Here is a 26,046-nt window from a genome sequence, read left to right on the forward strand (position 1 = left end):
TCAAGTCATTGAAGAACAGGCTTCTTCATTATAGGTAATTGTTCTTCAGTGACAGATTCTTTTTATGTAACTAAAGCTTCATCATTGTACAATGAAAAGTTCTGCAACTTTCTAACATAATGTCGGTAGCAATTAATATTAAAATTATTTTGGTGCTTCAGAGACGATACCATATAGTGCAAGACAAGGTGGAGGGTGATACATTAATATATCTCTTATCACAAAAATCCTGGACATCCTAACAAGCAAATGACAAACACAAAACCATCATATAACATCCATGTGTGACGTACAGGCGAGGAAGCTCTACATCCCAGTTCTAAATCACTGCATTGATCTGAACATCAAAAATTTCAGTTTGATGACCAGGACTTATTTTATAAAATATACAGTAAAATAATAAATACAGACCTGGAGTAAAACTGAGATCCTGACTTCTCCTACGTCCAATAAACAGACATTTATAGCATTAGATAAGTCTTTCTCTCTGGAGGATTTACCACTTTAGGGCAACTGGTCTGTCCCCTGCCGAAAAAATTAGAAGAGACAATTGTTATTACAAAAATTTCCCTGGAGAAGACAATTTTATAGTCAAATATTTAACATTTGAGTGTATGCCAAGAGACCAGTTTATTAAGTTCTGTAACATCATGTCATATCTGCCAAGTCCTTGTTTGCTACTGTCCCACCCGAGGAAAAATAGGTGTAAAATAAACCCTCAAACAATAGTCCACAGTTTAATAAAACACGAGAAAGATCATCTGCATTGGTCTGGGGTCACTATGATGAACTTTGAACAGAGATTCGCCCCCGACTAACACCCATGCATCCAGAAGCCAACCTCTGAGGAACCGGGATTTTTCTTAGTTTCCTCAGAGATTGGATGTTGAAAATAGCCCATATAGTTCACTAGTTGCTGTGGTTACTAAATGACTGACATATTTTAATTTTATAAATTGCCAGACAAAAGTATGAAAAAGTGGTGACTGGGCAGGACGGTGGCTCAGGGGTTAGCACTGTTGGATTGCCTCACTGGAGTCCTTAGTTTGAATCTGACTAAGGGCCACATTTGCTTGGAGTTTGTATGTTATCCCTGTGTTTGTGTGGGTTTCCACCGGGTTCCCTTCACATTTTCAAGAGCATACAGATAGAATTCAGATTGTTAGTCCCATTGGAGATGGTGGGTGATGACGACGTCTGTACAGGAATATTTCAGAGCTAGACAAGCAACATAAATAAATCTGAAGCATCTCTAGAACGAAGCAGCTGACGTGCTCGTGTGAGCGCTCAGGCGCTTCGTGTCTGTTTGGCTTTTTCCGGAAAGCAAATGTATCGGAGTACGGGCTCATAGACTTTCTATTGAGTCCGTACACTGATACATTTATTTCCGGAAACAGCTGAACAGACACGAAGTGGCTGAGCGCTCACACGAGCACTTCAGCTGCTACGTTCTAGCGATTGGCGGGGGTCTCAGTGCTCGGACCCCCACCAATCCAAACTTATGACATGTCACCATGACATGTCAGAAGTTTGTCAAACGTTTAGCTACACTAACACTTTTTTAAGTTTTGTTCGCAGTAACAAAGTTTGTACAAAGTTGGTTTAAAAAGTGTTTAACTGGTCCACCTACATCACTGTTTCTAAATGTTAAGTTGGTTATAACTGATACATATAGGGTTGGTTGTGAACAACGGATCCAGTTTCTGTATGGTGGTCTATTTCATTATTGCAAAAATATCACAGAAGAACATGGAACATGCTAGAAATTGGTTCAATATAATAAAGAACGACATGACATTGTTTCATTAGTTCTGATATTATATAATCTTCTTGTGAGACCCCACAGTCCTATAATATCTTGTACACAGCTTTCTTGACGTCTTTGTTTCTCAAACAGTATATGATGGGATTTACGAGTGGGGTCATCACACTGTACAAGATGGTGGAGGTGGAATGTATGTACATGAAGATGAGGGTCCCATTAAATATGAATACTACAGTGAGGTGAGAAGCGCAAGTACTGAAGGCCGTCTTCTGTCCTTCAACTGAAGGTAGTTTTAAAACATAATGGATTATTAAAGAATAGGAGACTACAGTAAGAGAGGAGTCAAACAGTCTTAAAGGGAATGTGTTGCCAGCAAAACATGTTTTTTTTTTTTTTAGTTAAACAATTAGTGTGTAGGTGATTAAACATTGTTCTAATTTTTTTTTTTTTTCCACGAGTCAGGAAATATTATAAATTGGATTCAATTTATAATTTCCCAGCACTGGTCACTAGATGGAGCAATTCCCAAAATTGCAGCATTGCATGTGGTAAAGCAACCACATTGCTTTATGCTGCAAAATTGGGAAAAAATCCCTCGCTCTAGTGAGCTCTCAGAATCCCTCCCCTCCTTTATCCTGGCTAGTGCCGGGAGAAACGAGGGGTTTGAACGGTCTAACCTCCTACACTGTGTGTCGCCATTTTTTGAGCTATCACACAGTGTAGAAGGTTTACATACACTGGTAAAACACACTGAAACACGAACATACATAGAAATCACTTACCTGCTCCAGTCGCCGCCGCTCCCTCCGGTCCGTCCGCTCCGTCTGCTGCCGCTGGTCCAAGTGCACAAGTCCGGAAGCCGCGACCGGAAGTAGTAATCTTACTGCCCGGCCGCGACTTCCGGTCCACAGGAAAATGGCGCCGGACGGCGCGCATTTCAAATCGGACTGTGTGGGAGCGGCGCATGCGCCGTTCCCACACACACGGCGTACACCAAAGTGGATGGAACGGGCCCCGTTCGCAGTCCCTATGGGACTGGAGCTGCCGTATTCCATGTCTGTATGTGTCGTTAATCGACACATACAGAAATGGAAAAAAAAATGGCAGCCCCCATAGGGAAGAAAAAGTGTAAAAATAGAAAAAAGTAACACACAAACACACAAATAAATATAAACGTTTTTAATAAAACCCTAACATAAAACTGATATAAAAAAAAAAATGTTGGTGACACTGTTCCTTTAATTAAAAATGTCCTATAGTTTTGTATCTATATGTTTTCATGGTAAAAGACAACAAACAAAACCTATGTAGTCTAATTTTGCAGTCATACTCCCTTCTATCGGTCTCCTAATTCTTACTAGCAAACATTTGGTAGGTCAGCAAGAAGTGTCACGATCTGTGGGTGTGTGGACCCACTTGGCAGCACCGCCATAGCGGGATAGCAGCTGGCCAAACTACAGTGTACCAAGTCAATATATATAGTCCAAGCACAAGGGTACTTGTGATAGTCCAGAGAGTAGTAATGGCTAGGCACAGATGGGATCTTTGGCAGCAGGAGATGCAAGACGGGGCGGAGGACACCAGACGTGGTGTAACACAGCAGGCGTAATAGACAGCACAACGCGACTCCACACTAGAGATGGCACAAGAAAGGGTACAGCACGGGATACAGGATACGGGTAGCAGGGCACGGGAACACAGGGAACAGGATACGACTACGGGACCATTTGCAAGACTAACAGAGGAATACGAACAACACTCAGGCAAGGAGTGAAAGGGCAGAGCCCCTTTTATAGTCCAGGGTGATCATGGGCTAATTAGAACAATTTACATGTGCATGCACTGGCCCTTTAAAATCGGGCACAAGCGTGCGTGCGCACCCTAGGGGAGACTGCAGAGCAGAGTGGAAGTGAGTGCTGGCGTCTCCTAGAAAGGAGATGCAGGCCGGCACTCACAGATCCATGGCCGCGGCCGTCAACGGGTGAGTAGGAACGGCAGTCCGCGGCCGCTACAGTATCCCCCCTCTTACACCCCTCGTCATAGGACCAGAGCGAGAGAGGAATTTCCTAATGAGGGTAGGGGCATTAAGGTTCTCTTCTGGCTCCCACGACCTCTCCTCAGGACCAAACCCTCTCCAGTCCACCAAATAGAAAATCCTTCCGCCTACCCTCTTGAAGTCCAGGACCTTCTTTACCTCAATCACATCAAATAAATCGCTGGTAGTAACTGCGGGACTGGGAGTTTTACTGTAGCAGTTCAGGACCACAGGTTTTAGGAGGGACACATGAAAGAAGTTGGGGATTCTGAGGGTAGGAGGCAGCCAAAGCCTATAGGAGACAGGGTTTATCTGTTGTAGGATCTCAAAGTGTCCAAGGAACCTGGGAGCATATTTGTACGAGGGCACCTTCAAACGAATGTTCCTCGAGAACAGCCAGACTTTGGTACCCGGAAGAAACTGACGCGGCTCTCTTCTTCGTGTATCCGCTTTTCGCTTCATGCAATCAACTGCCAGCAGAATAGAAGACCGAGTCTGTTGCCAGATTTGTAGGAAGTCCCTAAATGCAGAGTCAGCTGCGGGTACCTGAGAAGTAGCCGGAACAGGAAAAGGGGTTTGTGGATGTTGGCCGTAGACAATGAAGAACAGTGTGGAAGTAGTGGACTCACTTGTGTGGTTGTTGTATGAGAACTCAGCCCATGGAAGAAGCTGTACCCAGTCATCATGCTGCATTGAGATGAAGTGGCGAATATAATTCTCCATGATGTGGTTAATCCTTTCGACTTGGCCATTGGACTGGGGATAGTGGGATCAGGAAAAGTCCAATTTCACATCTAGGAGTTTACAGAGGGCTCTTCAGAATTTCGAGGTGAACTGAACCCTCCCCCCTCCCGGATCAGACACGATATGAAGAGGCAAGCCGTGCAAGCAGAAGATGTGCTGAATGAAGAGATTAGCCAGTATAGGAGCAGAAGGTAGGCTAGTCAGCGGAACAAAATGAGCCATCTTGGAGAACCGATCCACCACCACCCAGACTGTATTGCATCCCGATGAGGGAGGAAGGTCTGTGACAAAGTCCATTGCAATATGCTGCCAGGTGGCGTTGGGCACAGGCAGAGTTTGGAGCAGACCGGCAGGCTTTGAGTGAGCAACTTTGTTCAAAGCACACACAGTGCAGGAAGAGACAAAGGCCACAACATCTTTGGGCAGCGTGGGTCACCAGAAACAACGAGTTATCATACATTGCGGGGACTCCACAATGTCCTCTGTTTCAAACAACCTGGATAGGGCATCGGCCCTCATATTTTTGTCAGCAGGACAGTAGTGGAGCACAAATTGGAAACAGGTGAAGAACAGTGACCACCTGGCTTGATGGGGGTTTAGCTGTTGAGCCGACTGGAGATACGTGAGGTTCTTGTGGTCGGTGTATATCAGAATGGAATGAGCTGCGCCCTCTAGCAGATGTCTCCACTCCTCCAGCGCCAATTTGATGGCCAATAACTCCCGATCCCCTATAGAGTAATTGGGCTCAACAGAGGGAAAAAAGTATTCAGTAATAGCCACACACTCCTGCCTTTCCTTTGAAGCTTCTCTGGAACAGAAGTGCACCTGCACCAACAGAGGAAGCGTCCACCTCAACTGAGAACTGTCGAGAGACATCAGGATAATGGAGGATTGAGACTGAGGTACAGGCACTCTTGAGGCCATTAAATGCAGATTCTGCCTCTAGAGTCCACACCTTGGCATTCACACCCTTCTTGGTAAGGGTAGAGATGGGAGCCATCAGTGATGAGACGTTTGGGATAAACTGCCGGTAGAAGTTGGCGATTCCCAAAAAACGCTATATGGACCGCAGGCCCTGAGGACATGACCATTCCAGGACAGACTTTACTTTCTCAGGATCCCTCTTGAGACCTTAATCCAAGATGATGTAGCCCAGGAAGGGCAGAGAATTTTTTTCAAAGACGCACTTCTCCAGCTTGGCATACAGACGATTCTCCCTTAATCACAGCAGAACTAGATGAAAATGCCCCGATGCGTCGTCGGATCTGGAGAGAAATCAAAATATCATCGAGATAGACCACAACACAGACATAGATGAGATCAGGAAGAAATCATTGATGAATTCCTGGAAGACCGTGGGAGCGTTACACAGTCCGAATGGCATCACCAGGTATTCGTAGTGCAGGGCTCGAATGTTGAATGCAGTCTTCCACTCGTCACCTTGATGGATTCGGATCAAATTGTAAGCCCAACGCAAGTCTAGTTTAGAAAAAATCCTGGCTCCTCGTATGCGGTCAAACAGTTCAGATATTAGTGGCAACGGGTATTTGTTCTTGACCGTGATCTGGTTGAGACCACGGTAGTCAATGCAGAGTCGAAGAGATCAGTCTTTCTTCTTAATGAAGGGGAGGGCAAGGGAGGAAGACTTTCGTATGAAACCCTCTCCAGATTCTCCTTGATATAGGCCGACATGGACTGAGTGTCTGGCAAGGAGAGAGGATATACCCGTCCACGGGGAGGAGAAGCATTTTGAACCAGTTCAATCGGACAGTCGTAAGACTCCTTTTTGCTGAAGACTTGTGCAAATTGGGAAAAATGAGTAGGTAATCCTGGTAAGGACTGAGACAGAGGAGGCTGGACGGGCTGGATCTGTAACAGGCAGCGGTGGGGACATTTGGGGCTCCATTGGAGAACTTCTCCAGAATTCCAATCCAGGACTGGAGCATGCAACTGGAGCCAAGGCAGACCCAGTAAAACCGGATTAACGGCTTTAGGCAAGACAAGGAATGTAATCAGTTCAGTGTGAAGAGCTCCAACTTGGAGCTTCAGTGGCTTGGTCTCAGACACAATCGGGTTGGGCAGAGGAAAGCCGTTCATGGAGGCAAACGGCAAAGACGTCTCCAGAGAAATAGTGGGCAACTGGAGATGATCCACTAGATCATGCTTGATGAAGTCTGCCGCGGATTCTGAGTCCAGTTAGGCAGATACCCGGTGCGTCTTCTCGTTGGACACTTTGGTCACAGGGATGGACAATTTGGGAGAGAGTCTTTTATTTAGCGCCGTTCCGCCTAGGGTTGTCTCTCCAACCAAACCTAGGCACTGGAGTTTTTTTGGGGACACAAACGCACAAAATGGCCTCTGAGGCCGCAATACAGACATAGTCCCGAAGTGCGTCTGTGTTGCTTCTCTTGGACAGACAATTTGAGGCGGTCCACTTGCATAGGCTCCTCAGGTGGAGCAGCTGATGAGGGCAACAGGGGTTGCTGAAATGTAAGATTCAGCCTAGGAAATCTTCTGGACTGGTGCACCTCTTGAGACTGTTCCTGAATCTGCATGTTGATCTGGGTAGCTAGAAGGATGAGGTCATCTAGGGTAGAAGGCAGGTCTCGAGCGGCAAGCTCATCTTTGATTTCAGAGGATAGACCCTGCCAGAATGTGACCACTAAGGCGTCGTTTTTCTAGGTCAGCTCGGCCGCCAGGGTATGGAACCGAATGGCGTACTCGCCTACAGAGGTGTCTCCTTGGCACAGGGTCAGCAGGGATGCAGATGCTGAAGAGACTCTTCCAGGTTCCTCAAATACTGTGCGGAAAGTTTGTAGGAAGCACTGTAAGTCACGGTTCTGTAAGTCCACTGTAAGTCAGATGGGATTCACCCATGCCAGGGCTATGCCAGCAAGGTAGAGAGACTATGAATGCGATCCGAGCACCATTGGAAGAAAATGCACTGGCATGTAGACTGAAGTGGATATGGCACTGGTTCAGAAATCCCCTGCAGGCCCTCGCATCCCTGTCATAGCGAGGAGGTAGGGGCAGCGAGAATCGGAAGTTGGCACTGGTACTAACAGGAGGTGTAGCAGGAGGAACAGCCAAAGCAACAGGAACAGGTGCTGTGGCAGCTGCAGCTTGTGCATCCAGCCGACGTGCAATGGAATTCACAGCCAGGAGGAGTTGGTCCTGTCGTGACCGAAGGTCTCATGTCTGTTTGCATGGCTTGTGACGTCGTCATGGTCTTGGGTTTGTCAGCGGGGTCCATGGCCTGAGCGTACTGTCTCGATCTATAAGTGTGAGCACCCACTGGGCCACACCGCCGTAGCGGGATAGCAGCTGGCCAAACTATAGTGTACCAAGTCAATATATATAGTCCAAGCACAAGGGTACCTGAGATAGTCCAGACAGTAGAAATGGCAGAGACTGAATTTTTGGCAGCAGGTGATGCAAGATGTGGCGGAGGACACCAGACATTTAACCCTTAAACATCAGACCCTGACAGAGTGCAGGACCCCTAACCACCATATTGTATATGTTCTTATAGATTAGAAGGTAAAAACTATTTATATTTATTTTTTAACTTACATTAATTTTTTTCAATCAACGTAAAGATGGTAGGAATGTACAAAAATGATAACACACGGGATATGAGTATCAGAAATTAAAGTCAAAATTTGAGTCCCAGGGTCCTGTCTTCGGAGTTGCCTGGGACAGTAGTAATCCAGAATACAGACCTTAGCCATGAGGGAGAAACCTGCCTGAAATGATGAAAGAAAACACTAGGGTTTTAAAAGGAACATGAAGCATTTCCACTTTGGAGGCTATAACTGAGGAGAACTACTGTAGAAACGTTATATCATACATCCATTCCCATGTTCTAAAACTGGCATTGGCATTGGTTTTGACATTTCCATAAATGCTCTTTGACTTTCAAATTCATTGATTGATGGGGCCATGGGGTTTCTCTTGTCTGTATACAGAAAAATTAGGACTAGTTCCAATGTGAGATACAATTGAATAAGGAATTCAAGCAGGGATGAATATCATGTGGCTTCATTATTGGAGAGGACATACAAGTCACACGATGGAGATGGAGGTCACATGAAGACCAAATTTACCTGGTCCTGCCAGATCATGGAGAAGTCTTATGTCAACGGGCAAACACGCCATCCTTACAGTGCAGAAAATGTTCTTAGGAACAACAGTCCTTCTTACAAGATCCAGAAGGTTTCCCGAAATATTTTCCACCATGGTCCACCAGAACAGCCCCGTAGATAAGGAATTTTTTTTCGGTTGCTGATTTCATATTGAGATAGTGGTCTTGCAACATAGCAGGCCGCACACTTTAATTAGCCTGTGTAGAATTTACTCTACACTCGGTTGACGTGAAAAATACGCCAATTATTTTACATTGTTTCCCCAGTTTCAATGTTATGCCTGGCGCTCATGAGCATCGAGGAATTGTTTATTGTCATGTTTTAATGAAAAACAGGAATACTGTTGGTGATCAACTGAACGGTTGGGGGCAGCAGCAAACTGAGAAAAAGGAGCAAAATATTTAAGGCTTTCTGGGATCTAGATTTTTCTTTTTTTAGGCCAAACCTATCATAAAACCACCATGACATTACAAAGAAGTTACCAATATATCTCCGAAAGAGTTCTGCTCATGCTCACCACTTTTGTAAAAGTCATGCACTACCTAAAAGTTGTTCTTGTCACATTATTATCATACTTTCCACTCTGATGATGGTCATGTACAGGTATGCGTACAGCACCAGAGCACATGGATGTGGTCATGTGAGGATACAGTATATTGATCTGTAACTTATTATTTTATAATGGCTTCTGGGGAAAAAAAGGTAGAGCTTATAAAAACTTTTGCTGTTGGACTATTAAGACATCAATAAGGCCCACAAGCCGCCCCTCAGACTATAACTGAAGACTTCTAGTACATACTTAGGATACTTCTTTATATGGACTAGGAGCTGTGATCAGCAAAGACGATTTATCCCTGGTGAAATACTCCATTACATATCTTAGAAAAAAAGTTCAAGATTTGAAAGTGGTGCCTTCAACCCTTGGCTGCAAAAAAATCTACATCAAGACTACACGGCTAGAAACTCTCCATCATCATGTGATAGCCCAATTACCTGAGTCGCGCAAAGTAACGGTCATTTGCTTAGGATTGACCCGGTGGTACAAGTGCATCATTTTACCATACAGTGAGAAAGGCCAGAAACGTTGGCCAACATCCAAATGCTGAGAGGTTGCCCATGTCTGTACATGTTTTGAGGTGGGGAAAGTTGTTTTACCCTCCTTGCCCCAACTAACCCAACTAATAGGGCACGAAAAACCTAGGAAAGAAATAAGACACATGTAAAGGGGATAAGAACTTGAGCTGTTGCCAGGTCTCTCCTCCAGAAAACTGCAAGTGTGAAATAAGTTACCTTAGTTCATGTAATATCATATTTCAAGATAGAAGTTACTGATCTGCATTCCTCAGTAAGAATAAAAGTTTAATACCAAGAGAGACATCACAGAAGTCATTGATGAAGAATTAGTTGATCATAAATTATAAAATTATACTTTCTATGACATGATACAATAATCTTTTTGTTTTTGTAGAACTCCACTATGATTCAGACATAAGCCTTTTTAACACATGTAATTGAGTCGTGATTTTTGCCCCAGCCAAATTGCAAGAGAAAAATTGGTCCCCTCCTGGTAATGTTTCATGCCACCGTGCCATCCTCGTCACAGGACAGTCTAGTGCTTGTTCATTCTTCTACCATCTCTTGCAATAAAAAAAAAGAATCCATTGGGCTGATGTCCTCCTACTTTATTTGATAATGTGGAGATTTCTGTGGAGAGGGAGACTTAAGGTCCTATTACATGGCCCGACATGGGCCGTGAAAATGAGCACCGATTAATCCGACAGTTCGTTGATCGGCGCTCTTTTGCTCCCTTCATAATGCTTGGTTATCTATGGGAATGAGCGGTCGTTACTACGATCACTCGTCCCCATAGCTTTCCATCATGTCGGCAGAACATCTCTCTGTTTACACAGGGAGATGTGCTGCCTACAACGATAATATTTATTGCTGCATAAACAAGCAAATCAGCCGATGTACGTTTGTTTGTTCATCGGCTGATCATTGCCCTGTTTACACGGGGCAATGATCAGGAACGAGCGTAGATACTCGTTTGCCCAATAATTAGCCCGTGTAAAAGGGCCCATATGTAGATACACACTACCCATGGAGGAAAAATGTGGAGCAACTCAATTTGGACCCTTCTTTATAGGCCCCATTGTAGCCAACTTTGCTGTACGTTCTTAAATTTTATGTTTTCTGCTCATTCTTTTCGAATCCCCTTTTGATAGTAGAAGGTAAGACTGCAACAACCCTGTGGATTCTGGATGTTGATTTTCTTTTTCAAATTTGTCCTTCGACAATTTTTGTTCATGTTTAACAGCAAAATAAGAACAAGAAAATCACAAAAACATCCTATAGAGCTAAAATAGAACAATTGGTTGCTTCACATATCTCTAATACACTCAGAATCCAGTGGAAGGTTACCCTAAACCCTGTAATGGTCTACGTATCAACACAAAGAATTTTCTAGCTCATCTAGTTGAGTATTAAAGAAAACGGAAAGAAAATATGTTGGACTGTCCAGGAAAAGAGTCGTTTCTATACTGCCTATACATATAGGCAAACTTTACTCAATGATAAAAATCAAGTATATACACCCTCCAGATCTGGAACATAGAGTCGGAAATGATTTCATTATATTTGCCAAATTATGTTGCTCATGTCAAGGTCCACAGTTCTGTAATATCTTGTACGTGGCTTTCTTAACATCGTTATTCCTCAGACAGTATATGATGGGATTCATAAGTGGAGTCACCACACTGTAGAAGATAGACACCACCTTGTCAAGAGTGAATTGGATGGTGGAGGAGGGACGTATGTACATGAAGATTACAGTCCCATTAAATATGGACACTACTGTAAGGTGGGATGCGCAAGTATTAAAGGCCTTCTTCTGTCCTTCGACAGAAGGAATTTTTAGAACAGAGTGGATTATGAAGGCATAAGACATTAAAGTTAGAGAAAAGCAGCCCAAAACTATAGTCCAAGATATGACAGTAAATGCAAATTCACCTTTGGAGGTGTCCTCACAGGAGAGCTTTAGGAGAGGAGCATAATCACAGAAAAAGTGGTCAATTTGGTTGGGATAACAAAACTTCAAGGAAGCCACCCAAAAAGCGGGAGAAGTGGCTGCCAATAACCCACTTGTCCATGCTCCAATAGTCAAGCACAAACTCGTCCTTTTGGCCATCATAGTAGTATAATGCAGTGGCTGACAGATTGCCACATAGCGGTCATATCCCATGACGACCAGAAAACAGTTTTCAGTGGCTCCAAATGCAAAGAAGCAATAAAACTGAACAAGACAAGCTGAATATGAAATCTCCTTGTGTCTGGTCAGTAGGCCATCCAGCATCTTTGGCACAGTCGCTGTGATATAAGCAATCTCTGCCACTGAGAAGTTGGCCAAAAACATGTGCATTGGTCTGTGAAGACGCTTATCTATAGCTACAAGTCCTATAATAAGTAAATGAGCTCCGATAGTGATAATATACATAACAAGGAACAGGCAGAAGAGAAAGAGCTCAATCTCCTGAACGGTCTCAAACCCTACAATGATGAAGGTAGTGGCTACGGTCCGGTTTCCAATGTACAGCATGATCCTAAAATAAGCAAAAGGATGAAGATGTCACCATACATGGTCATTAAACATACAGATAAAAACACTAAATCTGGCCATACACATGGGACATCTATTCCTCCCAACTCTACCTTAAACATGCATGCTCGGGAGATTTGGCCGGCCTGCATGCACATTAGGTCAATCCATCTGAGTTCGAGTTCTGTCTAACCTGTGGCCATTTTAACTGCTGAGGACTCTTCATTCTAGTGTTTGATGGGGTCCCAGCTTATGGGCCGCCAACAATGTTAACATCTGACATTTCAAAAGATAAAGGTACACCGGGAGTCTGGTAAGCCTTACAATACACAGTATTGAACACAAAGAAGATCTTAAAGAAAGGGAAATCAAAGGTCTATTTAGGAGGTTTTTGGGTTCTGAAGGTGGCCATATACCTTATATAGCTGATGGCTGAATGATTATTCGGCTGACAGCTATTCCCCCCCGACCCCCACATACAGGACACATGAACACTCGCTCCGCTTAATGTGCATGTGTTCTCAATGGTGAGGGGAATAAGCTGCTCCCAGACACCTCTGGCGGTGGATTCTCTCCCGAGAGAAGGATCGGACTTGTTGAAATCCAACGTGTCCCATCCTTTTTTCCCCATTTGCCGTCAAGAGAGAGAGTTGGGGCACCCCCAAACACATCAGATAATCGTCCGGTCCCACGGAAATCGTCGGGTTTGGACGATGTACATCTATCTAATGAGTGCACCTTTAGTCTCAGAAATAGTTCAGGAACTGCAATCAGCATGCTGGATGTAAGAATCAGCAGGTAAATAAAATCAATATCAGAATACGAGGTAATAACAGCAGAAAATTCATTAAAATCATGGAGAAGGAGTTCAGAGATTCTGAGATGTACCCAAGAGATTAAACCTCGGGTGAAGTTTTAAGATTTCCCAGATAGGTTAAAGTATAGAGTAAAGTATGAACTGTGATTTTAGACACCGACCTGAGCCGTGTATGGGAAAACAGCCTTTATAGGCACCTAGAATAAAAACACTCGGGTCTTATAGACCGTCAATAACAATCTCCACTCTGGAGGGTTTTACTCTCGAGATCTAAAAACATAACGTCTTATCTCGATTTATCATGTCCCTAAACTCCCATCACAGATACAATAAAACAAGTATTATTTTGACAGCGCTCTTGAGGTTTCATTTTTTCAGATCAATTTATTTTTAATGGGTTTGAATTTTTTCTGTTTTAAAGCAAACAACCACTCACCTCATCTAGTCAATGTCAGTTCCCATATCCTCCAAACATGTTGACTTATAGTAAAACATTACATATTTTCTAGTTTCTACTTTTAGCTATTCCTACTTTTTTGGGGGTTGGAATTAACACCCCCTTTACTTCTCTGAATGTATTTTAGTTTCTAGAATGTTTCAGGGTTCATTATTGTGGTATGCAGAAGACCACACGTACAGGTAGATGGAGGTCATTCAACAATCACATGTTTCTGGTCCTTCTTAACCATGTAGAGCTCTTGCATCAACAGATGCTCAACCATATCATCATCATCATCGTCATCATCATCATCAGTGGGGTAACTTAAAGATCTTGGGCTCCAAAACAAAATCAGCGCCCCCTACCGCATGCTTATAATAGTTCTGCTCTCCTCATATATGGCAGAGGAACTTTTTGGGTCCCCTCAAGCTCCAGAGCCCGGGTGTGACTGCAACCTCTGCATCCCTGATCATCAATAGTCATGGAAATACTCTTTCAGTCATTAGTACTTAGTATATTGTCATTGATAATCTTATTTGATGCATAAACATGGAAATATTTTTCACGTTGATTGCAGTGTTCAATAAAGGGCTTAAAGGTCAGGGAGGGTCCCGTAGAAGCCATTAGGGACAGATCCATTTGCCAGAACAGGTTCTAATGAGGTTTTTATTTTAGGTACTGCAGTTCCGAAGACATCTTTATTATGTCCAAACTGTTGACGAACTTTGCTAAAAAGGTTGTAAATTAAACTTTTGCATGCACCAAACTGAACAAGTTGAACTATGCCCATTGAAGAACTGATGCGGGCCTTGCTGGACTACTACTACATACAATTACTACATACAAATGCAGCTTCTTACAACGTACACCTACCCCAATAAGTGACAACGACATCCGTAAAAAAAACAACTATATCTATAGGACTAAGAAACAAACTTTATTCCAGGCGACCTGACTAAATTGGGTCTTAATGACGACTGAGCTGCAGGTCAAGGAGTACAACGGAGAGAGGGATCAGCCGTGGTCGGCTTTATGCAGAGTTCGGCACACAGGAGCGGAAAGATCAGCAGTAGTTAAACGTACAAAGGAGAACAATAGTTAGGTTAATAGTTAACAGGTTAACTGGATTGCTGGCAAGCTGTGGGTAAATATAGGACAGCAATTACTGTGATTGGCCACATAGCAGGTGCAATACAAAACTAATCCTAAAGAGCAGCAAACATATGGCTGGGAAAAAGTTAGAAGAAATATGTCATGGGCCCGTGGATAGTGAGACTGTATTGGAGCCTGCAGAGGATGGCGTGAACCCAAGAGATTTGACATAGGGCTAAACTGGGGAGCGCAGTCTAAGGGGAGCCCAGGTATACCCCCAGAGTAGTCGCTCTTGGTGATGGCCAACGTAAACAGGCGTAGTACTAAATCAATAGACATTATGCAGGATCAGGTATAGCAAAGATCAGGGCAGGTGGCAAACAGGCACTCACAGTTGATCCAAGGTAAGGGCAGGCGGCGAAAGGAGAGACAGGAGAGCGGCGGCGGCGTGGGAGGCCACAGAAGCAGAGATAGGAAGAGTGGCGTCGGCAGGAGCCAGAAGACGCCGGGATTCAGTAAATATAGGATGGCTGTGGGATTGGCGGCTATTACAAAATAAGACTCTCTATAGCGATCAAGGCTGCAAAGCAAGACTAAAGAATCCAAAATACTAGTCCAGAAAGTTAAGCTCCTGACAGGGAACCTGTCTGAACATTCATATTGACCTAAACTATAGCGATAGGTGTCCCGATTATGTTTTATACAAAAAAGGAGAGACCTGTAAATCAAGCTCTCATTTATTACAACTATGTTTTCTCAAAAACTCTGGAGCGCATTAGGGTAAAGCAACATTTAGAGTAATTACGTCACCTGTCGCTATATCATGCTGCCTGTGGATGGGGCAGCATGAGCCTGCTGACAGGTTGCCTTTAAGTCACCGTTGTCATGTCTCTAACTTCCTAACGTCATTAAAAAAATAAAAATAAAAATATATCCATAGAGGGTTGAAGTCTGACATTTAACTAACTTCCATGTTAGGACAGATAAATCATGTACTGAACTAATCCCGTTTTCAAATACCCAATTAGGGAATTCTGAGTTAATAGGGCTCCGCACTCAGTACCATCAACTATTAGCCAGAGCAGAGCGGCTACAAAAAGTGTTTTGCTATCTGGAGGACCCGGCACATATATGCTTTACCTGGACAGCCCATTGATTTAATTGAGAACTGTGCAATGCTTAATTCCCCCTGTGGTGGCGCTGCAGGGATATGGAACACTTGCTGCCAGATTCCCCAACAGATTACAGCTGAACTCTAGGGACAGGCTGTGATCAGCTTACTGTCAGGGGACCCTTTTAATACTAAGGGATTGTTCAAAGTGGACAACTTCTATAAATACTTTATTTACTCCAAGTATGAGCAACCATGCAGGTTATATTCCACATTATATTAGAGAGATCACATCTAAAAAAAATATCCAGAAGGACACCTGAATCAATCATACTTTATATTATAGCTTGGCCACATACACCGTGTTCCAAATTATTATGCACATTGGATTTAAGTGTCATAAACATTTAATTATTAGTTTTTCAATTAAACTCATGGATGGTCTTGTGTCTTAGGGCTCTTTGGATCATTTTAATCAATCTCAGACACCTGTGATAATTCGTTTGCCAGGTGTGCCCAATCAAAGGAAAACTACTTAAGAAGGACGTTCCACATTATTAAGCAGGCCACAAGTTTCAAGCAATATGGGAAAGATAAAGGATCTCTCTGCTGCCGAAAAGCGTGAAATAGTGCAATACCTTGGACAAGGTATGAAAACATTGGATATTTCAAGAAAACGTAAGCATTATCATCATACTGTGAAAAGATTTGTGGCTGATTCAGAGCACAGACGGGTTCGTTCAGATAAAGGCATAATGAGGAAGGTTTCTGCCAGACAAATTAATAGGATTAGGAGAGCAGCTGCTAAAATGCCATTGCAAAGCAGCAAACAGGTATTTGAAGCCGCTGGTGCCTCTGGAGTCCCGCAAACTTCAAGGTGTAGGATCCTTCAGAGGTTTGCAAGTGTGCATAATGCTATTATTCGGCCACCCCTAAACAATGCTCACAAGCAGAAACGGTTGCAGTGGGCTCAGAAATACATGAAGACTAATTTTCAAACCGTGTTGTTTACTGATGAGTGCCGTGCAACCCTGGATGGTCCAGATGGATGGAGTAGTGGATGGTTGGTGAATGGCCACCATGTCCAAACAAGGCTGCGACGTCAGCAAGTAGGTGGCGGAGTCATGTTTTGGGCTGGAATCATGGGGAGAGAGCTGGCAGGCCCCTTTAGGGTCCCTGACGGTGTGAAAATGACCTCTGCAAAGTACGTAGAGTTTATGACTGACCACTTTCTTCCGTGGTACAAAAAGAAGAACCGTGCCTTTCGTAGCAAAATTATCTTCATGCATGACAATGCACCATCTCATGCTGCAAAGAATACCTCTGTGTCATTGGCTGCTATGGGCATAAAAGGAGAGAAACTCATGGTGTGGCCCCCATGTTCCCCTGACCTCAACCCTATTGAGAGCCTTTGGAGCATCCTCAAGCAAAATATCTGAGGGTGGGAGGCAGTTCACATCAAAACAGAAGCTCTGGGAGGCGATTCTGACATCCTGCAAAGATATTCAAGCAGAAACTGTCCAAATATTCACAAATTCCATGGATGCAAGAATTGTGAAGGTGATATCAGAGAAGGGCTCCTATGTTAACATGTAACTTGGCCTGCTAAGTTTTTTTTGATTGAAAGAGCTTTTGATTTCTGTAAATATGACCTCCTGATGCTGTAAATTCAACAAATTACCATTTTCGTTTTCTTTACAACCTTTAAAATGTTTTGATCTCTGTTGTGCATAATAATTTCAAACAATGCATTTTGAGTTTTTTACTTCTAAAAAAAAATCTGTTATCATTAGGAGATTTGTTCAATAAAATTCACATTATACTCCAACGGTTGATGGCTTGAAGATTATACTGACTGTCATTTGCATCGACTATTTAGGAAAATCAGCGAAAAATAAGATTTGCATAATAATTTGGAACGCGGTGTATATGTTTGGAGCCATTCTAATACAGAGACACCTTCGCATGGAGGTTTGGTATATTGTTGCTCATTTAACATCCTCAGCCATGGGCCAGTCCTCCTGGTCGCTTCTCGGGACTGTGTCAGGTCACCATTGCTAAGCGGCACCTACAATGATATCACTGGTGGCAGGCTTCTTAAATCTCATGGGTACTTTTCTGCGATGTAGCATGCAGCCATGTCCATTTGTACGAGAACTTGGAGAAGACTGGCAAACCATTGGACTCCACAACTTTCTAGACTTCCACTCTTACCACTAGCGGTACAGAGGGTAAGCATACAGTACTAAAGAGTCACCCTAGGCGATGGATCTCACTGAGGTGTCTCCGCCAATGTTCATTATGTATCATTATAAGTCATCCAGACATGAAGCAGGATCAGATTAGCCAAGTCCTTAGAACTTGGTCCCACATTTTATATGCCATGTTGCTTCCGGCATTACCTCTGCCGATAGCCCTGATTGACGAAACCTTTCTCCAATTCGAGGTTCTTTTCCTGGCAGCATGCTTGGATTGCACCCACATCTGGCAATGCCACAAAATGAAAGGAACAACCGTATAAAGTCCAGTTTGGCCAATTTATTTTATAATTATTGACATGTGTTACTTCCAACATTTTCCACAAGGGTCAACTGCTGTGGGTCACCATCAAATTCATTACACTGGCATCCAAGCTATCTCAGATCTACAAAGCCCTGGTAGCAAGCAGCTGATTTCCTGGATTAAAGCCCTTTTACACGGGCCAATTATCGGTCGAACAAGTGTTCATATGTGTTCCCGATCATTGCCCCTGTGTAAACAGGGCAACGATCAGCCGATGAACGAGCAAATGTTCGTTCATCAGCTGATCGTATCCTTTATAAACAGGGAGATGTGCTGCCGACATGATAGAAATGCATGGGGACGAGCGATCGTAGTAACAATCGATCATCCCATACTAGCTTCTTGGGAAAGGAGCAAACGAGCACCAATCAAAGAGCTATTTAGTTGATCGGCTCTCCTTTTTATGATATTGCCGGTGTAAAAGGGCCCATACTCTGGTAGATAATGGATTTCGGGAACCCTCAGTGGAGGTTCTGATTATCTTACTTTTCCTGATTGTGCTACTAATAACTCTCTTGGTATCATTGTCCATGGTCCTTCCTGGCCTGTTATCTATCACATAGTCATTGGACCTTGATAGAGACCATTAACTGAAATTCTTTGCCACTTTTTGCGCTGCATTCAGGGCTCATGCACTCGACAATATTCAAGATTCGCGTTGCACAGATCCATAATGTTGCTCTATAGAGTGGCTAAAAGCCAACATGCCACATTATGGAGATATTTTCTTCTGAAAGCATTGCTTAGGCTTCGTTCACATCTGTGTCAGGGCTTCGTTCATGGGTTTCGTCAAGGGAACCCATGAACAGAATCCAAACTGGAACAAATGGAAACCATAGGTTTCCATTTGCATCACCATTGAGGTGACGGACCTCGTGCAAATGGTTTCCATTTGTCACCGTTGTTTAAGGGTTCAGTAGTATTGACGGAATCAACACCGTAGTCGACTGTGCTTTTCATTCCGTCAAAACTACGGAACCCTTACACAACGGTGATAAACGGAAACCATTTGCACCAGATCTGTCACCATTGAAATCAATGGTGATGCAAATGGAAACCTATGGTTTCCGTTGGTTTCAGTTTGGATTCCGTTCATGGGTTCCCCTGACGGAAAAATCAGACAGAACCCATGAACGGAGTCCTGACGCAGATGTGAGCGAAGCCTAAAGGAGGCACCATACAGCGGCACACAGAATGTCTATGGGTCGTCATACACGTAGGGACTTATTTTATTAACCAGAAAGGTAATAGAAGCAGCCTGTCTAGTTACACCATTGGCAGGTACAGTGTGATATGATATGATAAGCCATACATGTAATCTCACCATAAACAAAGCAAATATTATCTAGACAAACAGTTAACCTTTCCACTATCTCTCACATTGATACTAATGATTTCCATTAGGAACCCATTAATTGTGCCTCTGTATCCTCCAGGCAATTAACCTGCACTTATAATATCATTTTAGATTGTGATTTCACGCAATAATCGCTTCCCAATTAACGAGTCCCTTGGAGGGGTAATTAATGAGCTGTTTACAGAATGCAGATACTTCCATGTTGAAACTTGTATTTAGTGAAATGTTGCTAATTATTACAACACTGAAAAGAATCTCAATGGTTTTCAGTATTTATTCACCTTCTCCACGGAGCCCGACGTAAAACTAAATACAAAACAGCATAGAAGGAAATGTGAAAATAGACTTATATGTTAAAGAAGCCCATCAGCTGGGAGACAATGTCCTCTTTCTCCTAAACAGAACAGTGGCAGGACCCAAAATAAACTTCCAGATAGAAAAGAAAAAGAAAAATACAACCTAGGACATATAAAGCATACAATGGGGTAGAAAAAATTGTATAGAAATTTATTTAGTGAGAAAAACCAATACCATTTCCCATAAGGATATTGCCCAATAATACATATTAAAACAACACACCTCCTGGCCAGGTAGTAAGATGTCAAAAAGTTATTCCGCATTTAGATGTATATATATATATATCTAATAAGTAAACAGGCTTGAAATAGGCTCTTTTAGTATCGAAAATTTGATCAAAACTAAAGTTTGAGAGATGAATGATGGACAAGTCCACTGCGGATATTGCACAAGAGTTTTATCTTAAGCAAAAAGAATCATTTAAGATTAATTAATGTACATTATTATTAATTGATATTGCAGACTATATGAAGGAACATCCTTAGGCCGGATTCCCACGGGTCGGATACACTGCGTAAAAATCACGCAGCGTATCCGACCTGGAACCCGCAGCACCTTCCGTCTGAAAAATAGCACCAAATTGTTGTGCGGTTTTTTGGACAGAATTTCTGCTTCGTAAAGAAAGTGCTTATACTTACCCCTTCTTTGATGTCCGCTCTGGCCTCCTATGATGACGTTGCAGGCCAAGTGACGCTGCAGCCTGTGATTGGCTGCAGCGGTCACATGGGATAAAACGTCATCCCAGGATGGCGGACTGCAGGAAGAAGGTGAGCATTCTGGGTAAGTATGAATTTTTCCTTTTTTTTCCCCCAACACTTGGCTTTCTGTTGTGGGTTTTGCATCGCCATTGAATTCAATGGGGAAAACCCGCAACAGAAAATCAACAAAAACGCAGCCTAAGTTGACATGTTGCGGAATTAAATTCAGCACCGCAGATTAATTTGTTAATGTTTACGCTGCGTGTTTTTTTCCGCAGCGTGGGCATGAGATTAACTAAATCTCATCGACTTTGCTGCTACTGTAAATGCTGCGGAATTTCCGCACAGAATTCCGTTGCGGAAATTCCACAGCGTTTATGCTACTTCGGAACGCAAACCTTATAATTCTCTGATGAAGAACCATACATTGGTGGTATATATAAATGCAGTCTCCCTATATTTTTATGCGATACATGCAGCAGGTAACTGACCATTTATGTACTTTTTAGTCACAATGGAGCAGTTCATGCAGAAGGCACCGTGTAGTGCCTATATAGGGTATACAATAAGGACTTTTCAATTATATAAATAGTTGGTATATAGTTCCGGCAGCAGACCATAGGACAAAGTACACACTTGTACTTAGGTGTAGATAAATCCTGACCTCCAAGCAGTTGTTAATGTGAACTGTGAAAGGTTTACTCATCTGGTCACTTAGATATTCCCAATGCTCCATGACATGGCGGAGTGTAGCCACTTCCAGACAGATAGCGGAGATGTTTTATTTGTTCATGGTTTGATTGATTTTTTTCTAACCCATTGTGTGCTGGATATGTCCTAGGATGTATTTTTCTTTTTCTTTTCGAATTATTACTGGGACGACACCGGTTTAGTATTTGTCTAAACCTATTGGGGTCCCTATCGGATATTCAAGTTTCTAAAATTCCATATACCCTATAAGCCGCTCTCCATTGAGGAGTGGATGTAGTCAGGGTTAAAGTAGTTGTAACTCAGCTGTGGAGCCAGATGACGTACTAGTCAAGAAACTGAAGCTATGAGACCATCAGACCAGGTAGACAAGACCAGAATCGAGAGCCAGGAAGTGGAGCAGAGATCAGGACCAGGAATCACAATTTGGATGCCGCACGTTTGGCCATTGACCTCGGGGCCTCCGAGAAAAAGCGAAGTGAAGCCGTCAATAGCCGAAAAAGGCACAGCACTTTTCTATCGTTGTTGCCATTTTGTTCAAGCGATTGGCGGGGGTCCCAACAGTAAGACCCAACTAATCAAACAATGATGGCGTATCCCAGCAAAATGGCATCAATGTCTTAACTGAGAAAAACACTTCAATGAGCAAAAATCTGCGCAAAATTCAAAGCTTTAATCTCCAGCCATCGTGGCTGCACTTGAGGTTGTAGTGCCGCAAGTTGGGAGCTCCACTGTCAGAGAAAGCCGGGCCCCCTCCTCAGAAATACTTTTAATCTTCTAGTTTGCATTGTACACAGCTTTCAAGCACAATGGAGAGATTTATTACTAGTCCTAAATGTAGACCTACACCAGACAGGAAGAAACTGCACCAAATTTAGTGGCACATCTTGCTAGATATTTTTCTCTTTCTTTTGTCACCTCTTGGCTGGAGTACCGTATAATGGTGAAAAAATGGCACACACCGTTAAAAAATCTGGTATATTTTTTTACTCCTATTAGCCACATCTGTCAAGGAAAGAGCAAAAAGTGTCTAAAACATAATAAATTTAGGCACGTGGGTCCCAAGTTTTTTGCCGAAATTAGAGCCAAAATTCCAACGCATTTTGCTTAGTAAATCTCCCCCATTGTATACAAGAGACAACTTCCTTTATTAGTCCCATGTGGCAGATTACATAATCGCTAGGTTGCTAGCCCTGTGGTAGAGCTTTTGGGTCTTCTTAGACCCAGGACAGCTTTGATTGTCTCTGGTCAAGATTGTAGGACTGCAATGGTGCTACAGGAAAACTCAATAGTGCAGCGTAATGATCATGTTCCCCAGAGGTCTTCCCTTAACTTTTTCAGGAATTTGCTTTTAAGTCCCCCACCACCACAAAATGTTCCCACCGACCTTATTCATCACGCTTGCCCTCAAAATTGTTTTGCCAAATATTATATTATATATGAAAACACACAGAACAATGCAAGAAGGTGGTACAGTGTACATTATTTACTATGTTCACATGCTGAAAGAATAAAAATTGTAAATAAATGAAGTCCTTTAAAATTCACTAGCTGCTTGATATCGGTCAACGCGGAGAAAGCAATTGTGTCCACTGGACGTTTTTGCGTTCTGCATTGACCCAAATCCAGGATTTAAACAAGTATGATCGACCACAGATGTCCTGGTTTGGTCGCATTAATGCGGTCAAAATGGATATTCTTCCGAGGTTTTTATACTTGTTCCAAACTGTACCGATATTAGTCCCGGCTTCTTTCTTCAAGAGCTTACAAGGGGCCATTAGGCGATTCATATGGTGTACAGTCCAGCCACGACTCCATCGATCTACTCTCACAAAGGCTAAGAATAGAGGGGGGGGGGCAGGTTTACCAGATAGTGCCCTATCTCACAGGGCTGCTCTTCTCCTTCGGGTAGTCGACTGGTTCCACAGCAGGGGTTGTTAGAAATGGGTGACCCTTGAGGGATCTCTTACCCCCTTGTCCGTTAGATCATTACTTTGGATATTACCCAGAGATCGCCCTCTCTTGACTGATTTTCCCTTTTTGACTCAGCAGATCATTACACTATTGGACAGGGTAATGGTTAGGTCAGGCCTGTCACATTGCCCAGGAGTCACGACGCCCCTTTTTGATGATCCTGCTCTCCCCCCGAGATTACACAGTGAACACTTTCTGGGATGGAATGCAGTAGGCAACACAAGACTGGCCCAGGTTATGACGGAGTCCTCGTATCTCCCTTCTCTGGCCAAATTGAGGGAGACTTATCCTGATAGGTCGCTGAGTTTCACACCTCTCCACGCTAGATGGCCAGAGGGGTTCCCCCCTTTCAGTGCTATGCCTTTCTAAACAATTCTCCTGCAATCCCCTGCGGCAAAGCAGGTAATTTCCACTCTCTATAGTCTCATTTTAGGGGGCCTACCTGACCCGCCACTGGCTTATGTGCATTCTTGGGAGAGGGAATTGGGTGAAAGTTTGTCAGAGGCGGAATGGTCACAGATTTTTCTCCTGACTCACAAAATGCAAGATGGAATGTCATGCCCAGGAGAAGAATTTTAAAATCTTGACCAGATAGTATCGATGTCCGGAGATCCTCAATAAAGCTTATCCGACGGTATCTGCATTGTGTTTGCGTTGTGATACAGAGATCGGCAATATGCTACATATTTGGTGGAGTTGCTGTAAAAGATCTGCCAGACACAGCTTCTGTGTCGACACCCGTGGTTACTCAGTCTGCACCTGCTCCTAAGTCTGATAGAGTGACTCCTTCTTCCACCACTCAGGCTGGGAGGCTGAGGAGTGGGAGAGCCTATCACAGCCTGGCCAGACGGAGCTAGCTCCCGCCCTCTGTCTATTTATACCTTCATTTCCTGCTTCTCCTTTGCCTGTGATTCCGCTTGTTTTCTGGCTCTGCTGCTGCTGCTTGTACTATTTGTCCTCTGCTTCATATTGACCCTGGCTTTACTGACTACTCTCTTGCTCTGCGTTTGGTACCTCGTACACTCCTGGTTTGACTCTGCTCGTTCACTACTCTTGTAGCTCACGGTGTTGCCGTGGGCATCTGCCCCTTTTCCCTTAGCTTCTTTGTACCCCTGTCTGTCTGTCGTGCACTTAGTGAGAGTAGGGACCGTCGCCCAGTTGTACGCTGTCGCCTAGGGCGGGCCGTTGCAAGTAGGCAGGGACTGAGTGGCGGGTAGATTAGGGCTCACCTGTCTGTCTCCCTACCCCGTCATTACATAATCACAGGCCCATATACCTTTTTCTACCCTGGTCCCTGACACACTATGGACCCCCTTGAGACCCTGGCTCAGCAAATGCAGGGCCTCTCCCTACAGGTCCAAGCCCTGACTCAGAGGGGCAACCTGCATGATGCTACCCTGGTAGTGCCCCCCACCTCACCTCTTGAACCCCACCTCAATTTGCCTGACCGGTTCTTAGGGGACCGGAAGACTTTTTTCTCCTTTCGGGAGAGTTGTAGGCTCTATTTCCGTCTAAAGCCCCACTCCTCAGGTTCTGAGAGCCAGCGAGTGGGTATAATTATGTCCCGGCTCCAGGACGGGCCCCAAGAATGGGCCTTCTCCTTGGCTCCCGACGCCCCTGAGCTTTCCTCTGTTGACCTTTTTTTCTGCTCTCGGGCTCATATATTACGAGACTGACAAGACTGCCTTTGCCGAGAGTCAGCTGGTGACCTTACGTCAGGGTAAGAGACCCGTTGAGGAGTACTGTTCGGACTTTAGGAAGTGGTGTGTAGCTTCTCAGTGGAATGACCCTGCCTTGAGATGCCAGTTTAGATTGGGACTGTCAAACGCCCTGAAGGACCTGTTAGTTAGCTATCCCTCTTCTGACTCTCTAGATCAGGTAATGGCTTTAGCGGTACGTCTTGAACGACGTCTCAGGGAACGACGACTTGAACGTTTTTGTGCCTTCTCCTCTGACTCCCCCATGATGGCTCCCGAGGTGCCGTTGCTTCGTTCTTCCACGGAAAACTCGGATGAACCTATGCAACTCGGGGCCTCCGTGTCTCCCCAACAACGTAGAGTTCCGCAGGAAGAATGGTCTCTGCTTCTACTGTGGGGATGACAAGCATCAAGTGAACAACTGTCCTAGGCGTAAGAATAAGCAGCCGGAAAACTTCCGCGCCTAAGTGACCATCGGGGAGGTTGCTTGGGCGCACAGGTATTTCCCGTGAATATGAAACCTAATAAGATCTTGCTTCCCTTTCAGGTCTCTTTTTGTGGTAGGTCTGCTACCGGCAATGCCTTCGTGGATTCAGGGTCTTCTGCTAATATTATGTCTGTGGAATTTGCTATGTCTCTAGCTATGCCATTGATTGAATTGCCTAAACCTGTCCCGGTAGTTGGTATCGACTCCACTCCTCTTGCTAATGGTTATTTTACGCAGCATACCCCTGTTTTTGAACTCCTTGTTGGCTCCATGCATTTGGAGCAGTGCTCTGTACTGGTGATGCAGGGATTATCGTCCGATTTGGTTTTAGGCCTACCCTGGTTGCAGATGCATAATCCCACGTTTAACTGGAATACTGGGGATTTTACCAAATGGGGTAATGAATGCATGACATCATGTTTTTCTGTTAATTTTATTTCTCTCCCTGAGGAGGTGAACACTC

The 26,046-nt window shown here is 43.8% G+C and overlaps 2 protein-coding genes across 2 annotated transcripts in view; both read right to left on the reverse strand.

Moving 5' to 3' along the window:
- Nucleotides 1-26,046, reverse strand: part of LOC142660065 (olfactory receptor 6F1-like) — a 60,796-nt gene that overhangs the window by 13,892 nt on the left and 20,858 nt on the right. Inside the window, exon 3 of the mRNA XM_075836713.1 lies at nucleotides 412-525. The gene's annotated coding sequence lies outside the window, so the exon portion shown is untranslated. The remainder of the gene's footprint in view (nucleotides 1-411; nucleotides 526-26,046) is intronic.
- Nucleotides 11,349-12,284, reverse strand: LOC142660067 (olfactory receptor 6F1-like). Its single transcript, XM_075836715.1, has one exon. It carries the CDS (start codon nucleotides 12,282-12,284, stop codon nucleotides 11,349-11,351), a length of 936 nt encoding a protein of 311 aa, XP_075692830.1.

This window comes from Rhinoderma darwinii, chromosome 8, assembly GCF_050947455.1.
Source record: "Rhinoderma darwinii isolate aRhiDar2 chromosome 8, aRhiDar2.hap1, whole genome shotgun sequence".
Classification (NCBI taxonomy): Eukaryota; Metazoa; Chordata; class Amphibia; order Anura; family Rhinodermatidae; genus Rhinoderma; species Rhinoderma darwinii.